At 45.5% G+C, this 17,149-nt stretch overlaps 1 protein-coding gene and 1 long non-coding RNA gene across 4 annotated transcripts in view; one reads left to right on the top strand and one right to left on the bottom strand.

Moving 5' to 3' along the window:
* The window catches only part of hhat (hedgehog acyltransferase), a 207,506-nt gene that overhangs the window by 73,965 nt on the left and 116,392 nt on the right, over positions 1–17,149 (bottom strand). The window contains exon 12 of one of the 3 annotated variants that reach the window (XM_067988857.1): positions 2,907–2,983. The exons of the other annotated variants lie outside the window; for them this stretch is intronic. Within the exon in view, the coding sequence (XP_067844958.1) occupies positions 2,928–2,983 (56 nt within the window). The 3' untranslated portion in view covers positions 2,907–2,927. The remainder of the gene's footprint in view (positions 1–2,906; positions 2,984–17,149) is intronic. 3 annotated transcript variants of the gene reach the window in all.
* Positions 1–17,149, top strand: part of LOC137324504 (uncharacterized) — a 28,054-nt gene that overhangs the window by 6,307 nt on the left and 4,598 nt on the right. The window contains exon 2 of the long non-coding RNA XR_010963642.1: positions 15,274–15,359. This is a non-coding gene — a long non-coding RNA (uncharacterized lncRNA). The remainder of the gene's footprint in view (positions 1–15,273; positions 15,360–17,149) is intronic.

The raw sequence follows: 17,149 nt of genomic DNA, 5'->3' as shown, positions 1-17,149 counted from the left end.
GATGGTAGATAAGCAATGTCGAACATTTAAAGAAATAATTCATAATTTCCGGCGAATATACATACCCTTGAGGAATAAAAACTCCACAGGAAAAGTGATCCAACCGTGGCCAACTAACATTGTTAAGGATAGTATCAGACTAAAAGAAAAGGCTTACAAGGTTGCCAAAAAGAGTAGTAAGCCTAACGATTGGGAGGATCTTAGAAATCAGCAAAGGATAACCAAGAAATTACTTCCAGAAGGCATTCGACAAGGTGCCACATAAAAGATTATTACTTAAGATAAAAAATCACGGGATTGGGGGTAATATTCTGGCATGGGTGGAGGATTGGTTATCAAACAGGAAGCAGAGAGTTGGGATAAATGGTTCATTTTCGGACTGGCAACCAGTAACCAGTGGTGTTCCACAGGGGTCGGTGCTGGGTCCCCAACTCTTTACAATCTATATTAACGATTTGGAGGAGGGGACCGAGTGCAACATATCAAAATTTGCAGATGATACAAAGATGGGAGGGAAAGTAGAGAGTGAGGAGGACATAAAAAACCTGCAAGGGGATATAGACAGGCTGGGTGAGTGGGTGGAGATTTGGCAGATGCAATATAATATTGGAAAATGTGAGGTTATGCACTTTGGCAGGAAAAATCAGAGAGCAAGTTATTTTCTTAATGGCGAGAGACTGGAAAGTACTGCAGTACAAAGGGATCTGGGGGTCCTAGTGCAAGAAAATCAAAAAGTTGGTATGCAGGTGCAGCAGGTGATCAAGAAAGCCAACGGAATGTTGGCTTTTATTGCTAGGGGGATAGAATATAAAAACAAGGAGGTATTGCTGCAGTTATATAAGGTATTGGTGAATCCGCACCTGGAATACTGCATACAGTTTTGGTCTCCATACTTAAGAAAAGACATACTTGCTCTCGAGGCAGTACAAAGAAGGTTCACTCGGTTAATCCCGGGGATGAGGGGGCGGACATATGAGGAGAGGTTGAGTAGATTGGGACGCTACTCATTGGAGTTCAGAAGAATGAGAGGCGATCTTATTGAAACATATAAGATTGTGAAGGGTCTTGATCGGGTGGATGCAGTAAGGATGTTCCCAAAGATGGGTGAAACTAGAACTAGGGGGCATAATCTTAGAATAAGGGGCTGCTCTTTCAAAACTGAGATGAGGAGAAACTTCTTCACTCAGAGGGTGGTAGGTCTGTGGAATTTGCTGCCCCAGGAAGCTGTGGAAGCTACATCATTAGATAAATTTAAAACAGAAATAGACAGTTTCCTAGAAGTAAAGGGAATTAGGGGTTATGGGGAGCGGGCAGGAAATTGGACATGAAGCTGAGTTCGGATCGGTCAATGCCCTGTGGGTGGCGGAGAGGGCCCAGGGGCTATGTGGCCGGGTCCTGCTCCGACTTCTTGTGTTCTTTAGATTTGTGGTTGGGATCAGATCAGCCATGATCTTATTGAATGGCGGAGCAGGCTCGAGGGGCCGATTGGCCTACTCCTGCTCCAATTTCTTATGTTCTTATGTAAATTGATAAAGAGGGAGAAGACTGAATATTGAGAGTAAACTGGCAAGAAATATAACAACAGATTATAAGAGCTTCTACAAGTATATAAATAAAGAAATTAGCGAAAGTAAACGTGGATCCCTTAGAGGCAGAGACAGGAGAAATTATAATGGGGAATAAGGAAATGGCAGAGATGTTAAACAAATATTTTGTATCTTCACAGTAGCAGACACAAAAAACATACTGGATACAGTGGGGAACCTAGGGTCTAATGAGAGGGAGGAACTTAAAGTAATTAAGATGAGTAAAGAAAAAGTTTCAGAAAATTAATGAGGCTAAAAGCCAACAAACCCTCTGGACCTGATGGCCTGTGTCCTAGGGTTTTAAAAGAGGTGGCTGCAGAGATAGTGGATGCATTGGTTTTGATCTTCCAGAATTCCCTAGATTCTAGAACGCTCTCCGTGGATAGGAAGGTAGCAAATGTAACCCCGCTATTCAAGAAAGGAGGGAGAGAGAAAACAGGGAACTATAGGCCAGTTAACTTGAAATCTGTAGTAGGGAAAATGCTAGAATCTATTATTAAGGACAAAGTAATAGGACACTTAGAAAATCACAATATGATTAGGCAGAGTCAACACGGTTTCATGAAAGGGAAATCGTGTTTGACAAATCTTTAAGAGTTTTTTGAGGGTGTAACTAGCAGCATAGATAAGGGGGAACCAGTGGATGTAGTATATTTGGATTTTCAAAAGGCATTATATAAAGTGCCACATAAGAGGTTATTATATAATATTAGGGCTCATGAGATTGGGGGTAATATATTAACATGGCTTGAGGATTGGATAACGGACAGAAAACAGAGAGTAGGAATAAACGGGTCATTTTCAGGTTGGCAGGTTGTAACTAGTGGGGTGCCGTAGGGATCGGTGCTTGGGCCTCAGCTATTTACAATCTATATTAATGACTTAGATGAAGGGATCGAGTGTAATGTATCCAAGTTTGCTGACCATACAAAGCTAGGTAGGAAAGTAAGCTGTGAGGTGGACGCAAAAAGTCTGGAAAAAGATATCAACAGGTTAAGTGAGTGGGCAAGAAGGTAGCAAATGGAGTATAATGTGGGGAATTGTGAGGTTATTGATTTTGGTAGCAGAAGTAGAAAAACAGAATATTTTGTAAATGGTGAGAAACTATTAAATATTGGTGTTCAGAGAGATTTGGGTGTCCTCGTCCACGAAACGCAGAAATTTAACATGCAAGTACAGCAAGCAATTAGGAAGGCAAATGGTATGTTGGCCTTTATTGCAAGGGGGTGGGAGTGCAAGAGTAAGGAAGTCTTGTTGCAATTGTGCAGGGCTTTGGTGAGACCACACCTTGAGTATTGTACGCAGTTTTGGTCTACTTACCTAAAAAGGGATATACTCGCCTTAGAGGTGGTGTAACGAAGGTTCACTAGATTGATTCCTGGGATGAGTGGATTGTCCTATGAGGAAAAATTGAGTAGAATGGGACTATACTCTCGAGTTTAGAAGAATGAGAGGTGATCTCATTGAATAAGATTGTAAGAGGGCTTGACAGGGTAGATGCTGAGAGGATGTTTCCTCTGGCTCAAGGGTCTAGAACTAGGGGACATAGTCTCAGGATAAGGGGGTCGGACATTTAGGACTGAGATAAGGAACAATTTCTTCACTCAGAGGGTCGTGAATATTTGGAATTCTCTACCCCAGAGGGCTGTGGATGCTCAGTCATTGAGTATATTCAAGACTGAAATCGATAGATTTATGTACTCTAAGGGAATCAAAGGATATGGGAGTCGGGCAGGAAAGTGGAGTTGAGGTCGAAAATTTGCCATGAGCTTATTGAATGGCAGAGCAGGCGCGAGGGGCCGTATGTGGCCTACTCCTGCTACTATTTCTTATGTTCTTATGTGCATTGGGTTGGGGGGGGGGGAATAAGTGGCAATCTCACGGGCCAGTGCCACCTGAGGACGAGAGAGATTTTAGCTCCTGGGCCTCATTTCCATAAGGTGGATTGAACTCTTGCCAAAAGTCGGTGGGAATCAACATCTGGCCTTCAGGCAGGAGCAATAATTCGGGTGGCAGAAGGCTGCCGCCAGGGACCCGACAAAGGGTGGCGATCGCGGTCGGGGGGGGGGTTGCGGGGAGGAAGCCTCGAGCAGAGGAGGCCCAAGGTTTCCTTGTGAGGCCCGGAGGAGCACTCCTGTTCCTCCTGGCACATAAGGAAACCTTTAAGAAATTAAAAATTTAAACTTGCCATGGCCTTTTCTGGCTCTCAATCCAGCTCCCGGCAGGCTTGGCCTGGCGGGGAAGGCACCACTGCTCTCCCGTTCAGGCCTCAGGTTAATATTTCAGTCAGGCTCAATCTGCATAACAAAAGAAGGACCCGATCGGATTCAGGATGGTGTCCTTGTCACCAGCAATTTAAAATTGCTGTTGGTCAGATCGGGAAGGCAGTGAGTAAGTCCCCCCACTCCATTTTAACAGCCCCCCTGCTTAGTTTCTGCTGGGCAAGGGGGAGTGGGGGTTAAAATTCCCCCCTATCCTTCCAACCACACCCCCATTCCCACTACTTCTGGTCTGTAACACAGTCTGCCTGCGCAGCTTGCTGCAAAAACAATACGTTCATAATTCTCTTAGAAAATAAATGAGTCAATATATTCTACCCTCACTCTGTTGCCTTTACTTTTTAGTGTGGAATAGAGATAAGGGGCCCGATTTCACCAGTGGTGCGGGTTCTGGGCGGGTGTGCCAGCGGGCGCGTTGGGGTTGCCCGCGCGATCGTAGCAGGCAGCACACTAATTGGAGCCACTTACCTGCTCCTCCGGGTTCCCCGCTGCTGATCTGCGCGTCGGGCGGGCTGTGCATGCGCAGTAAGATCTGTCAGCTGGAGGCGCTCTATTTAAAGGGGCAGTCCTCCACTGACAGATGCTGCAACAAATAGGAAAAATTACAGCATGGAGCAGCCCAGGGGGAAGGCTGCTCCCAGTTTAATGATGCCTCACCCCAGGTATCATTAGATGGGGTGAGGAGGAAGGGGAGGACAGAGATCTTCCCCCCGGCGGGCGGGAGAAAGCGGCCTGCCTCTGCCACCAATAAGGCCTGGCTCGAGGTGGCAGAGGAGGTCACCAGCGCCATCAACATATCGCCCACCTGCATACAGTGCAGGAGACGCTCCAATGACCTCAGTAGGTCAGCCACAGTGAGGACACGTAGTCTTTCCCCTACACTCCGTCTGCCACAACAATGCCCCCACCCCACATCTCCTTCTGCACTGCCAACACTACTCTGTCACATCACCCCTCATACCCACTCAAACCTCATCCTCATCTTACCTGCACCTACTCACCTCGCCAGTACTCACCCCGCCACTACCACGCAACCCAATCCTCATACAATCTCATGGCTCTATCCCATACTCACCCTCTCGTGCATCTCTCTCACGGCCAGCCTCACTCAACCTGCCACCACCTGTGCTGCAGCCACAGGGCATGCATCACATATGTGCAGTAGGCAGCGTAAGGCAAACGTGTCGTGAGCATGAAGGGGATGCACAAGGGTGTTTGAGGGTTTGTCATGGTTGTTACTTCTATTGAATTAAAGAACAACTCACATCACACATTATATTGGCACCACTACTGCCATGTCTTCGCGAATCCTGTCCGGTTTGTGCAATAATGCCCACTCCTGGGTATCCCTATGAGGACCCACCACTGATGCCACCCAGTGTGGCACTGCAGAGTGAGTGTAGGTGTATTTGCAGGGCTCTTCTGCGCAGACGACTGAGAGACATCGGCGATGTCCCCGGTTGCAGCCTGGAAGGCTGTGGAGCAGAAGTTCGGGAGGGCAGTGGTGACTTTGACAGCGACAGGTAGGAAGGTGGTGCACGGGCCAGCCAGGAGCAGCTCGGCATGAAAGAGGCTGCAGATGTCCACGGCTACATGTCGAGTGACTCTGAGCCTCCGTGTGCACTGCTGCTCAGAGAGGTCCAGGAGGCTGAGCCTCGGTCTGTGGAACGTGTGGCGAGGGTAGTGCCCTCTGCGACGCATCTCTCTCTGCGGTAGCCCTCCCTCCTGCTGTACAGGTGGATGTGTCACAGCACTCTGTTGTGGAGCTCCACGTGTCAGAGGTGGGCGGCGTGGATGGCGAGGCTGGTGATGCTGTTCGCCCTCCGAGGAGGTCATGACTGCAGCTACGGCGGCCCCCATCCGCAAGATGTACATCTGAGGGGGTCCGCAAGGTAGGTACATGTCTCCGGACCCCGGGGTAAGTGTGCAGGTTGGTGACTTCGACCATCAGGAGGAGGGTGGTGGAGGCCAAACTTTGTCCCAAGTGACAGAGCGGCCTCCTGCAATGGCCGACGGTCTCCCCCCCCACACCTGTCAAATGGACCTTTGCAGCTGCCACAGGCTGATGGCTGCAACACGTCCATTTCAACTGGGAGTGTTTCCCCCAGTGTGTGAAACAGTCCCATGTTTATTCAAAATCACACACGGTCCCTTAATCAGGTCAGTTAATGACCTGAACAAGCAAAATAAATACACTCAAGTGGCATCCCGCTGGCTTTAATTGCCTGCGGGATTCCCACCAGCGGGGGCTGCGCGCGCACGCCGGCGCGTCATCAGGGAACCCGGAAGTGGGCGGGATCGAGGCGCGATCCGGTCCCGCACCTGGATTTCGGGATTTTCGGGGCCCCCCCCCCCCCCGCCGAGAACGCACCCGGTAGCGGGTGCTAAAATCGGGCCCAATGTGTTAGTATTAGGTACCATAATAGGTATTAAAGGATCCAAGCAAGAATTGGCATTGAAGAATGCAGATAATCCTACTAAGTAAAGCTTGCTACAGTTGAAGAGAAGGGCTAAGGTTGGATGAAGAGATGTTGGACCAGCATTTGCTTTACATCTGTTTTCTACAGACTTCCCACAGAACCCATCAGATCCATTTTAAAATTTAATTACAATCCTTAATACCTCCATAATTGGCCCCCGGCTACACTGTGGTAGATGTGAGTCTTCTGCCAGTAACTACATGTCCCATCATTGCTAATTTATGGTACAGGTGACAGACTTTAATAGACTCAGCGTATCCTAGTTTATTTGACTTTCAGTAAGTGCCATTGGGTTGAGCTGGAGGATTACAGTAGGAGTGGCACATTTTGTAAAAGGACAGACCTTCTTCTATCAGGTGTTTCGGACAGTTCTTCCCTGGGGAAGGTAGCCTTGAGTGCCAACCACTGCAACCCTCCTTTGTCTCAAAGGCAGCATCAGCTTCTCAAGAGCATTATCTATCAATGTGTCCATGAGCTTTCTGGGACTTTCCATTGGTGAGAAATGTTGTGAATCTTTACTTCCCTTCTTCGGGTTGCATATGAATTGAGAGCTTAATTTAGAGTATTGATTGCCTTGAATTTCTGTACTTTTTCATTCTCCAAAGAATAAACGCAGGCACCGTGAATGCAATAAACAGAAGTATTTGCTTAATTACTACAGCTCCTTAAACAGCTGCAGCAGTGCTTTAAATGTCCTGCTCTCTGCGTGCGGGCTCCAACAAGCAGCCCACTATGTGGGCAGGAGCTTACCATGGTGGAAACCCAGAGGTTTTGGCAGGAATGTAAGTCAGCAGGAGTCTCACAGCTCCCTGCTCCTACTGCTAACTTGCCAAAACCAGGATTTTTACCCAATGGAGAGGCAGACATCACCATAAAAAATGCCACTTGATGAAGTAAACAGTTAAGAGTTACTTTTAAAAATTGCTGATAATAGCCAACTAGGATTAATAAAAATGAGAAGGATTAACACAACTGAAATTTTAAAGCAGTGCCAATGCTACATAGACCCCAGAGACCTACTTGGGAGTTAAACAAAGGAAATTCTCGTTGGTTTAATCTAAAGTACTGTTTGGTTTATAAGGGAGCTTTCAGAAACTGTTTATTTAGTCTCTTGGGTGTCTGCCTGTCACAGTTTGAAATTAAAACCCATTTAAAACGCTGTTGGTGTTATCTCTCATGATTTTTCTTGGATACTGTGAAATACAATCATTGCAATTTTGTTCACAAATCAAAGTAGTGCTTTCTATTATTGGGTACATGGATAAATATGTCCAATTAGTTATCTGTAGTATTTCTCATATGATGTTCTAAACATATTGCATTAATTATTCAGTCCAGTTTCAAATTAGGAACTTTTATAAAACCAATCACTGTACTTATACCTAATATACAATTTTATTACAAAACATATTTAAAGGGAATTTGGCCTTTATCATATTCATGGCCTACATAAAAGATAGTTTGCGGTTCACTTGAATATAGCTGCTGATACTGAAAGCTTCAGTTACCTTTTTAAATAAGAGAGTCTCCTGTCTAAACTGTCCTTCATGTAGCCTGGTAGGAGACCAGAGGGAGTAAAGAAGCACCCCAACGTAGCACTAATGCTAGTGATCTGGAAGGAGGCCAGTGTATGACTAAAGATCCCTCTGGGTCAGTTAACCCTCTTTCCAATCTGGCAAACCAAAGAATTCCCAGATGCATTAGCCACAAGTGGATTTAGAGTCTGGCATAAGAAGGGCATCACCAGGCTCAGTCAACTTCTTCACACTTCACTCTTACCCTTTCATAATTAATAAGCAACTTCGACCTTACGTAGCAGGATAGTTCAGGTGAACTCCTCCAGGGCCAAATGTCATAGAATCATAGAAATTTACAGCACAGAAGGATGCCATTCAGCCCATCGTGTCTGTGCCAGCCGAAAAAGAGCTATCAGCTTAATCCGACTTTCCAGCTCTTGGTCCGTAGCCCAGTAGGTTACGGCATTTCAAGTGCACATCCAAGTACCAAGTACTTTTTAAATGAGTTGAGGGTTTCTGCCTCTACCACCCTTTCAGGCAGTGAGTTCCAGACCCCCACCACCCTTTGGGTGAAAAAATTTCTCCTCAGCTCCCGTCTAATCCTTCTACCAATTACTTTAAATCTATGCCCCCTGGTTATTGACCTCTATGTTACGGGAAATGAGTCCTTCCTACCCACTCTATCTAGGCCCCTCATAATTTTACACATCTCAATTAAATCTCCCCTCAGCCTCCTCTGTTCCAACCCCAGCCTATCCAATCTTTCCTCACAGCTAAAATCCTCCAGGTCCTGTCAATGAGAGCCAACCCATCATTCCCAACCCTCAGGGGATACCTGTAAACACATCTCTGGCGTATATGGTCCCCACTCATCGATTTCCATTGGTTTCCACTTTTGCCGGCAGGAATTTCTACCCTGAAATCATCTAGACATGGGACTTCCTTTACAAGAACAACATTTTCTATATTTTTGTGAAGCTATTATGCACAAGTTTTTCACACTTCACTGCTGGACTGGAGAATTTTTTGGCAGTCATATCAGTTACATGCCAATTTAATCGTTCAAAAAATGTGAGAGGAAAATTATTACGGGTGAATTCTGACTGACCATTTTATTTTCATTCTCATGAAGTCATTTGCAGAAAAATTGCACACACACCATTTTGACCTGGTTAAACTGATGAAATAAGGCCAATTAAAACTTTATTTATAACAAAAAAACTAAATATGGCACCCTAGACTGGCAGGTTGTTCCTGCTGACTTATTCTTGGAGTAAAACTTGTCTATGGGTAAAATGTTTGCACACGAGTAATATTTCATAGTTGAAATATAATGTGGGAAAATGTGAATTTATCCACTTTGGTAGGAAAAGCAGAAATGCAGAGTATTTTTTAAATGGTGAGAGAGATTGGGAAATGTTGATGTTCAAAGGGACCTGGGTGTCCTTGTACATGAGTCACTGAAAGCTAACATGCAGGTGCAGCAAGCAATTAGGAAGGCAAATGGTATGCTGGCCTTTATTACAAGACGGTTTGAGCACAGGAGTAAAGATGTCTTACTGCAATTATATAGGGCCTTGGTGAGACCACACCTGGAGTATTGTGTACAATTTTGGTCTCCTTACCTAAGAAAGCATATACTTGCCATAGAGGGAGTGCAACAAAGGTTCACCAGACTGATTCCTGGGATGGCGGAATTGTCATATGAGGAAAGATTGAGTAGACTAGGCCTGTATTCTCTAGAGTTTAGAAGAATGAGAGGTGATCTCATTGAAACATACAAAATTCTTACAGGGCTCGACAGGGTAGATGCAGGGGGAATGTTTCCCCTGGCTGGGGAGTCTAGAACCAGGGGTCACAGTCTCAGAATAGAGGGGGGGTAGGCCATTTAGGACTGAGATGAGGAGAAATTTCTTCACTTAGAGGGTGGTGAATCTTTGGAATTCTCTACCCCTGAGGGCTGAGGAGGCTGTCACTGAATACATTCAGAACAGAGATCAATAGACTTCTAGATATTAAAGGCATCAAAGGATATGGGGATAGTGCAGGAAAATGGCGTTGATGTAGAAGATCAGCCATGATCTTATTGAATGGCAGAGCAGGCTCGAGGGGCCAGATGGCCTACCCCTGGTCCTATTTCTTATGTTCGTGAATAGGTGCCTTGCTTTTTCTGGTTCATAATAATGATTTGGACTTGAACGTGGAGGGCTTGATCAAGAAGTTTGCAAATAATACAAAAATTGGCCGTGTGGTTGATAGTGAGGAGGAAAGCTGTAGACTGCAGGAAGATATCAATGGACTGGTCAGGTGGGCAGAAAAGTGGCAAATGGAATTCAATCCAGAGACGTGTGAGGTAATGCATTTGGGGAAGGCAAACAAGGCAAGGAAGTACACAATAAATGGGAGGATACTGAAAAGTGTAGAGGCAGTGAGGGACCTTGGAGTGCATGTCCACAGATCCCTGAAGGTAGCAGGACAGGTAGATAAGGTGTTTAATAAGGCATACGGGATACTTTCCTTTATTAACCAAGGCACAGAATGTAAGAGCAGGGAGGTTATGCTAGAACTGTATAAAACATTGGTTAGGTCACAGCTTGAGTACTGCGTACAGTTCTGGTCACCACATTACAAGAAAGATGTGATTGCACTAGAGAGGGTACAGAGGAGATTTACGAGGATGTTGCCAGGGCTGGAGAATTTTAGCTGTGAGAAAAGATTGGATAGGCTGGGGTTGTTTTCTTTGAAATAAAGGAAGCTGAGGGGAGATTTAATTAAGGTAAATAAAATTATGACGGGACTAGATAGAGTGGATAGGGAGGATCTATTTCCCTTAGCAGAGAGGTCAGTGACCAGGGGGCATGGATTTAAAGTAATTGGTAGAAGGATTAGACGGGAGCTGAGAAGAAACTTTTTCACCCAAAGGGTGGTGGGGGTCTAGAACTCACTGCCTGAAAGGTGGTAGAGGCAGAAACCCTCAACTCATTTAAAAAGTACTTGGATGTGCACTTGAAGTGCCGTAACCTACAGGGCTACGGATCAAGTGCTGGAAAGTGGGATTAAGCTGGATAGCTCTTTTTCAGCCGGCATGGACACGATGGGCTGAATGGCCTCCTTCTGTGCTGTAACTTTCTATGATTCTATGAAAACCTTTAACATGTCAATCTCGTATATAATGTGAACTCCACTAAAGCTGCTTTATTGAACTACAGAACTAACAGGCAAACTGCCAAAAGTAAACCTGATATCTGATTTAATTACATGTAGGACCACCGCCCCCCTGGCGTCAAGCAACCCATGTAGAGGAAAATATTTATAGTTTATATCCTTACAGTGAAACATATAACTAATTTTCAAGTCATTTCCTAATATAAACTTTGAACACCTACAATGGATCATCAATTTAAGAAAGTGAGGAGAGGTTAAGAGAAACCTCATGATGTAGAAAGTTGTTGCAGCATGGAATGCTTTGCTACAGGGAATAGTTGAGGCAAACACCATTGCAAATTTTAAGGGAAAATTTGAAGCAGAGGAAGATACAAGGCCATGAGGAGAATGTGAGTCAGTGGGATTAGTTCCCAGCGCACCTCCTGATCCTTCTTCCCCTTCACTTCCCTCTGACCCTATCCCTCCATCCAATCTCATCCTTTGTCATGTTTTCACTATCCCCTTTGATCTTCCCCTCTCTGACCCCGAATGATCAGTCCTTAGCAAAAGCATCACCTTCATCCCCTTACGCCCCCACTTCAATGAATTTCGAGCTCAACACGATGCTGAGCTCTTTTACCATCGCCTTCACCTCCGCGGCCACTTCTTTGGCCAGGAGTCCTCCCCCCGCACAGCGGACCCTTTCTCCCATCTCCAGAATTCTCGTTCCACATGTACCCCTCCCTCTGGCCTCTTACCCTCTCTTGATCTTTTCATTTGGAACTGCTAGCGTGACATCGGCCGTCTCAATTTCTCTAATCCCCTCATTCACTCTAACCGACCTCCCTATGCACTTGCAGCACTCCGTTCTCTCAGGTCAAACCCTGACATTGTCACTAAACCTGCTGACAAGGTTGGTGCTGTTGTTGCCATAGAGGGAGTGCAACAAAGGTTCACCAGACTGATTCCTGGGATGGCGGAATTGTCATATGAGGAAAGATTGAGTAGACTAGGCCTGTATTCTCTAGAGTTTAGAAGAATGAGAGGTGATCTCATTGAAACATACAAAATTCTTACAGGGCTCGACAGGGTAGATGCAGGGGGAATGTTTCCCCTGGCTGGGGAGTCTAGAACCAGGGGCCAACTCTCCGACACCTCCTCCTACCTCCCCCTGGCTATAAATACAAAGATTTTCTACTAAATTAAATTTCACCATTTTTTCAAGTTTTCCGCAGCTCTTCCACCAAAGTTACAGCAGATGAGTGGAAGAACATCCCTGTATATTTTATTCCTTCATTGTCGAAGTAAATGTTATTGCCTGCAGGTTGTCAGTGACATAGTTCAACATAATTATTATTGTTTTACATGATTCAATGGAATACCAATATGCTAACTGCAGGACAAAATAGTTCTTAAAAACTAATAGGCACAATGAGGTCAATGTGGTCCAGGCGCAGCAGCACCAATACCACTGATCTTCAGTGTCTGAATGTGTCTGCACTTCAGCAGGTTGGCTTCATACTATAATACGGGGTCAGCTCAGTTAAATAATTAGCATGTGACATGTTAGGAGCAGCTAGATGTTGGGGTGGGTTATCTGATGCCAACAGCTCTTAAAGATCTACTAGCCAATCTTAAAGGAAAAGTGGCTGGACCTTTAAAAGAAGTGTCTGTAACAAGTGTAGAGGCAGAGCAGTGTTAATTGAAGATTTTGCTTTGTTAGTGCTTTTTCAGGAGGTGCTGAACAGGGTGGATTTTTTCTTTTTGGAGGCGATGGCCATTCTACAGTCCAGATTACTGCCAGTATAGCCTGGTTTGAAGTCAGCGAGTCAATGCTGGTTTATCCATGACCTGAATAGGGGAGCAGATGAGAAGGAAATGTACTGGGTTACTGAAGGTTATCAAAGTAACTTTGCCTAATGTAACAGTGTTGTCTTAGAAGACATCTTAATAGCACTCCTTTCCAAATGCATAGACCTATCCAATGTTTCATCACAGCACTGCATTGCTGCCAAAACAATGCATTTGCTGCCAATGAAAAGTGAAGATCAGCAAACACCAAGCACACTATGCACACAATGTACCTGCATGCTGCATGTTGACATACTTATATAAGGTGGCTGCTGCTCAGGGAACTTGTGTCATACACATCTTCTCTCATATTCCTTATTCTTTTCTCACATTCTTATTCCAATATATGCCCCTGTTCTATTTGTCTGCACAAGGTGGCTACACATAACCAATGTCAATGAATGTAGACAGGAGGTGGCTCACCTAAGTTGTGACCATTGACTTCTTATGAGAGGAGAGAGCCTTGGAGCTTCTGGGCGTGGAGGCAATAGAGGAAGTGAGAGAGGGTGAGATCAGAGGCCTCCCTGAAACTCAAGGCTAGTATCATCCTTTGCTTTTCATGCTTTCTCATTATTCATTCACTCACTAATTCACTCCCTCCCACACAGACATTTGCTGTAGCATTGCAGCCTAACACTGCAATGTCTTAATGCCATTTCAAAGGGTGTCTTACTGCTGGCATTCTAAAATATGATATTCTTATATTCCTCTAGGTGTGCAAGAAAAGACAGTGTTACAACCCAATGTGCAGTCTCAATCTCACAAAACCCTGCATCATCAACACCTACAGAGGCGAGCACCAGCCCAGATATATCCACACCATGGGACTCAGTGAGCTGCAGAAGGGATTACTTGGTGAAGTACAGATCCCAAATAAGAAGGAAAAAGCACAAGTGAAAGTTGAGGATCTACAACCTGTTCACTAGAGGGCTAGCTTGTGGGCTACTTCAGCTGCTGTGCCTGGGATTCAGTGCCTATATATGCACTTTTGTAGTTCACCATCAGCCATTAATTTGCATACCAAGTAGCATGTATAGCTTTGGGATAGGTATGGAGGAGTCCACAACAACATCTGTACAGTACTGCATGAAGGCCTGACCAAATTGCAGACCAACATAGAGAGTGTGGCAATTCCAGGGTCCTCAGTAGCAAAGCCTCTTTGGTGAATGTCTTAAATGCAGCCAAAGGTTCCTCAATAAATACTGACTGGGGTTCTGAAGACTCTGGACTCTCACTACAGCAGTCTTGTCTGGATTCACCATGTTTGGGTATCATATTGAGGAAGCCATTACATACCGCTTCATCAACCTCACTGTTGCCTAGTGGTCTGTTCTCACAGATTTCTGGCTATGCTGAGGAATGCCCAGCAGCAAGGCAGCTGGTACACGTTAGAGATATCTTTCACTGTAACTCACATTGATACTCCCTGCCATCCATTCAAATGATTATTGATGTTTACCTGGCATACAGGCCCAGGTAGCCACTGCATTAATCCCATGGAGCCTATAGTTGCAGGATCATGCAATGACCAAGCAGAAGATGATACTGGGCCATCTACATCTCTAGAGGCAGACTTTAACACATACAAGCCATTCTCCTCACTTCCTCCTAGAATCATAGAATGGTTACAACACAGGAGGCCATTCAGCCCATCAAGTCCGTGCCAGCTTTTTGTAAGAGCAATCCAATTGGTCCCATTCTCCCACTCTTTGCCCTTAGCCCAGCAAATTTTTTCCATTCAAGTATTTATCCATTTCTTTTTTGAAAGTCTTGGTTGAATCTGCATCCACCAACCTTTCAGGCAGTGCATTCCAGATCATAACTACTCACCTCCCAGTGGAGAAACATTTAGGAGAAGCAAAAGATCTGGAAGTTAGAAGTACTTTTACTCAGGAGAAGCACAGGGGCAGGGCACAATGAATACACCTAGAGCACTCATTGTAAGGGTTAATAAAAATTGTGCTGTTTGATTCTGGATTATGTCCAGATAGTTCTTTTCAATTGAACCATATTACAGAAATTGGGGAAAAATGATGTGGCATTCATGGCATTTGAGCTATGCCTGGTGCAAATGGAGGTGAGGCTTGATATGTCAAGGGTACTGGGCAAATGTGAAGATAACTGTTGTGCATTGAATGTGTGAGTCATTTAAGCAAATATGTGGTCTACTAGAACCTGCCTGAGGTACACTTCCTGAGTAAGCAGCTGGTTGTGGAGAGAAGCCTTCTGTCTCATTGCTACTGCCTTTCTTCTTCTGCCTGGTCTACGGCTATGCCTTTTTGTAGGGCAAAGTTGTGCAGAACACAGCAAGGTACAATAATCTTTGAAACTTTGACTGGACTGTACTAAAGCGCTCTCCCTGATCTGACACGGCATCTGCGTTAGGATGCTGATTATGTGTTCAATTAACACCCAGGTGGAAGCAACTCCTGGACTTAACTCCTGGACCTAAGATAAATAAGAAGCAAAAAGTAATCCAAGTGGGACGTCACCTAGGAAGAGGTAAGTGATTGGCTGGTGAGTATTTTCCTGCTGAATTTGTCTAAGGTTAGAGTTTGTGGATTCTCGGGTCTCTGTTGTGTAGTGGGGGACTGCTGTTCAGCAAGGGCCCTTGAGTATACCTTTTAATTGAAGTGAAATTGGTGGGATTCATTTAATTTGAATTAATTAGTTAAAGGGTAAGTCATGTCAGGACAGCCCAGCCCCGTGTTATGCTCTTCCTGCTCTATGTGGGAAATCAGGGACCCTTCCGGTGTCCCTGACGACCATGTGTGCGGGAAATGTATCCAGCTGCAGCTACTGACAAACCGCATTGCGGCGCTGGAGCTGCGGATGGATTCATTAAGGAGCATTCGCGATGCTGAGAACGTCGTGGATAGCACGTTTAGTGAGATGGTCACACCGCAGGTAAAGGTTGTACAGGCAGGAAGTAATTGGGTGACCACCAGGCAGAGTAAGAGGAGCAGGCAGGCAGTGCAGGGGTCCCCTGTGGCCGTCCCCCTCTCAAACAAATATACCGCTTTGGATATTGTTGAGGGGGATGACTTATCAGGGGAAGGCAGCAGCAGCCAACTTCCTGGCACCAGGGGTAGCTCTGCTGCACAGGCTGGGAGGAAAAAGAGTGGAAGAGCTATAGTGGTAGGGGATTCTATCGTAAGGGGAACAGACAGGCATTTTTGTGGCCGTAAACGTGACTCCAGGATGGTTTGTTGCCTCCCTGGTGCCAGGGTCATGGATGTCACTGAGCGACTACAGGGCATTCTCAAGGGGGAGGGTGAGCAGGCAGAGGTCGTGGTCCACATTGGGACCAACGACATAGGTAGGAAGGGAGATGAGGTCCTGCATCAAGAATTTAGGGAGCTAGGTAGCAGATTAAAGAGCAGGACCTCAAAGGTTGTAATCTCTGGATTACTCCCAGTGCCACGGGCTAGTGAGTATAGAAATAGGAGGATAGAACAGATGAATGCGTGGCTAAAGAGTTGGTGCAGGAGGGAGGGTTTCAGTTTCCTGGATCACTGGGCCTGCTTCTGGGGAAGGTGGGACTTGTACAAGTCGGACGGGTTGCACCTGAACCAGAGCGGGACAAATATCCTTGCGGGGAGGTTTGCTAGCACTGTTGGGGGGGGTTTAAACTAACTTGGCAGGGGGATGGGATACAGAGTGGAGCTACAATAGGGGGTGATGTGCAGCCAAATATAGAGAAAAAAACAAGTCAGCTTGGAAGACAGGGCAAATATGTGAGGGCAAGGCTGGATGGCATCTATTTTAATGCAAGGAGTCTTGCGAATAAGGTGGATGAACTGAAGGTGTTGATAAACACATGTGAGTATGATATTGTTGCTGTCACAGAGACATGGTTGAGGGAGGGGCAAGACTGGCAGCTCAATATTCCGGGGTACAGAATCTTCAGGCGAGACAGAGGGGGAGGTATAAGAGGAGGGGGGGTCGCAATATTAATTAAAGAATCAATTACTGCCATAAGGAGGGATGATATATTAGCAGGTTCCTCTAATGAGGCCATATGGTTGGAGCTTAAAAACAAAAAGGGGGCAAGCACTTTGATGGGAGTGTACTATAGGCCCCCAAACAGTCAGGGGGAGATAGAGGAACAGATATGTAGGCAAATCTCAGAAAATTGTGCAAATAATAGGGTAATAATAGTGGGGGATTTCAACTTCCCCAATATTAACTGGGATACTCAGAGTGTAAAAGGCTTGGAGGGTACAAAATTCTTAACGTGCATCCAGGAGAGCTTTTTGAGCCAGCATGTAGAAAGTCCTACAAGAGAGGGG

Source organism: Heptranchias perlo, chromosome 8 (genome assembly GCF_035084215.1).
Source record: "Heptranchias perlo isolate sHepPer1 chromosome 8, sHepPer1.hap1, whole genome shotgun sequence".
NCBI classification, from domain to species: Eukaryota; Metazoa; Chordata; class Chondrichthyes; order Hexanchiformes; family Hexanchidae; genus Heptranchias; species Heptranchias perlo.
Note: the sequence above shows the minus strand (reverse complement) of the source record. Positions and strands in the feature narration are given on the sequence as shown.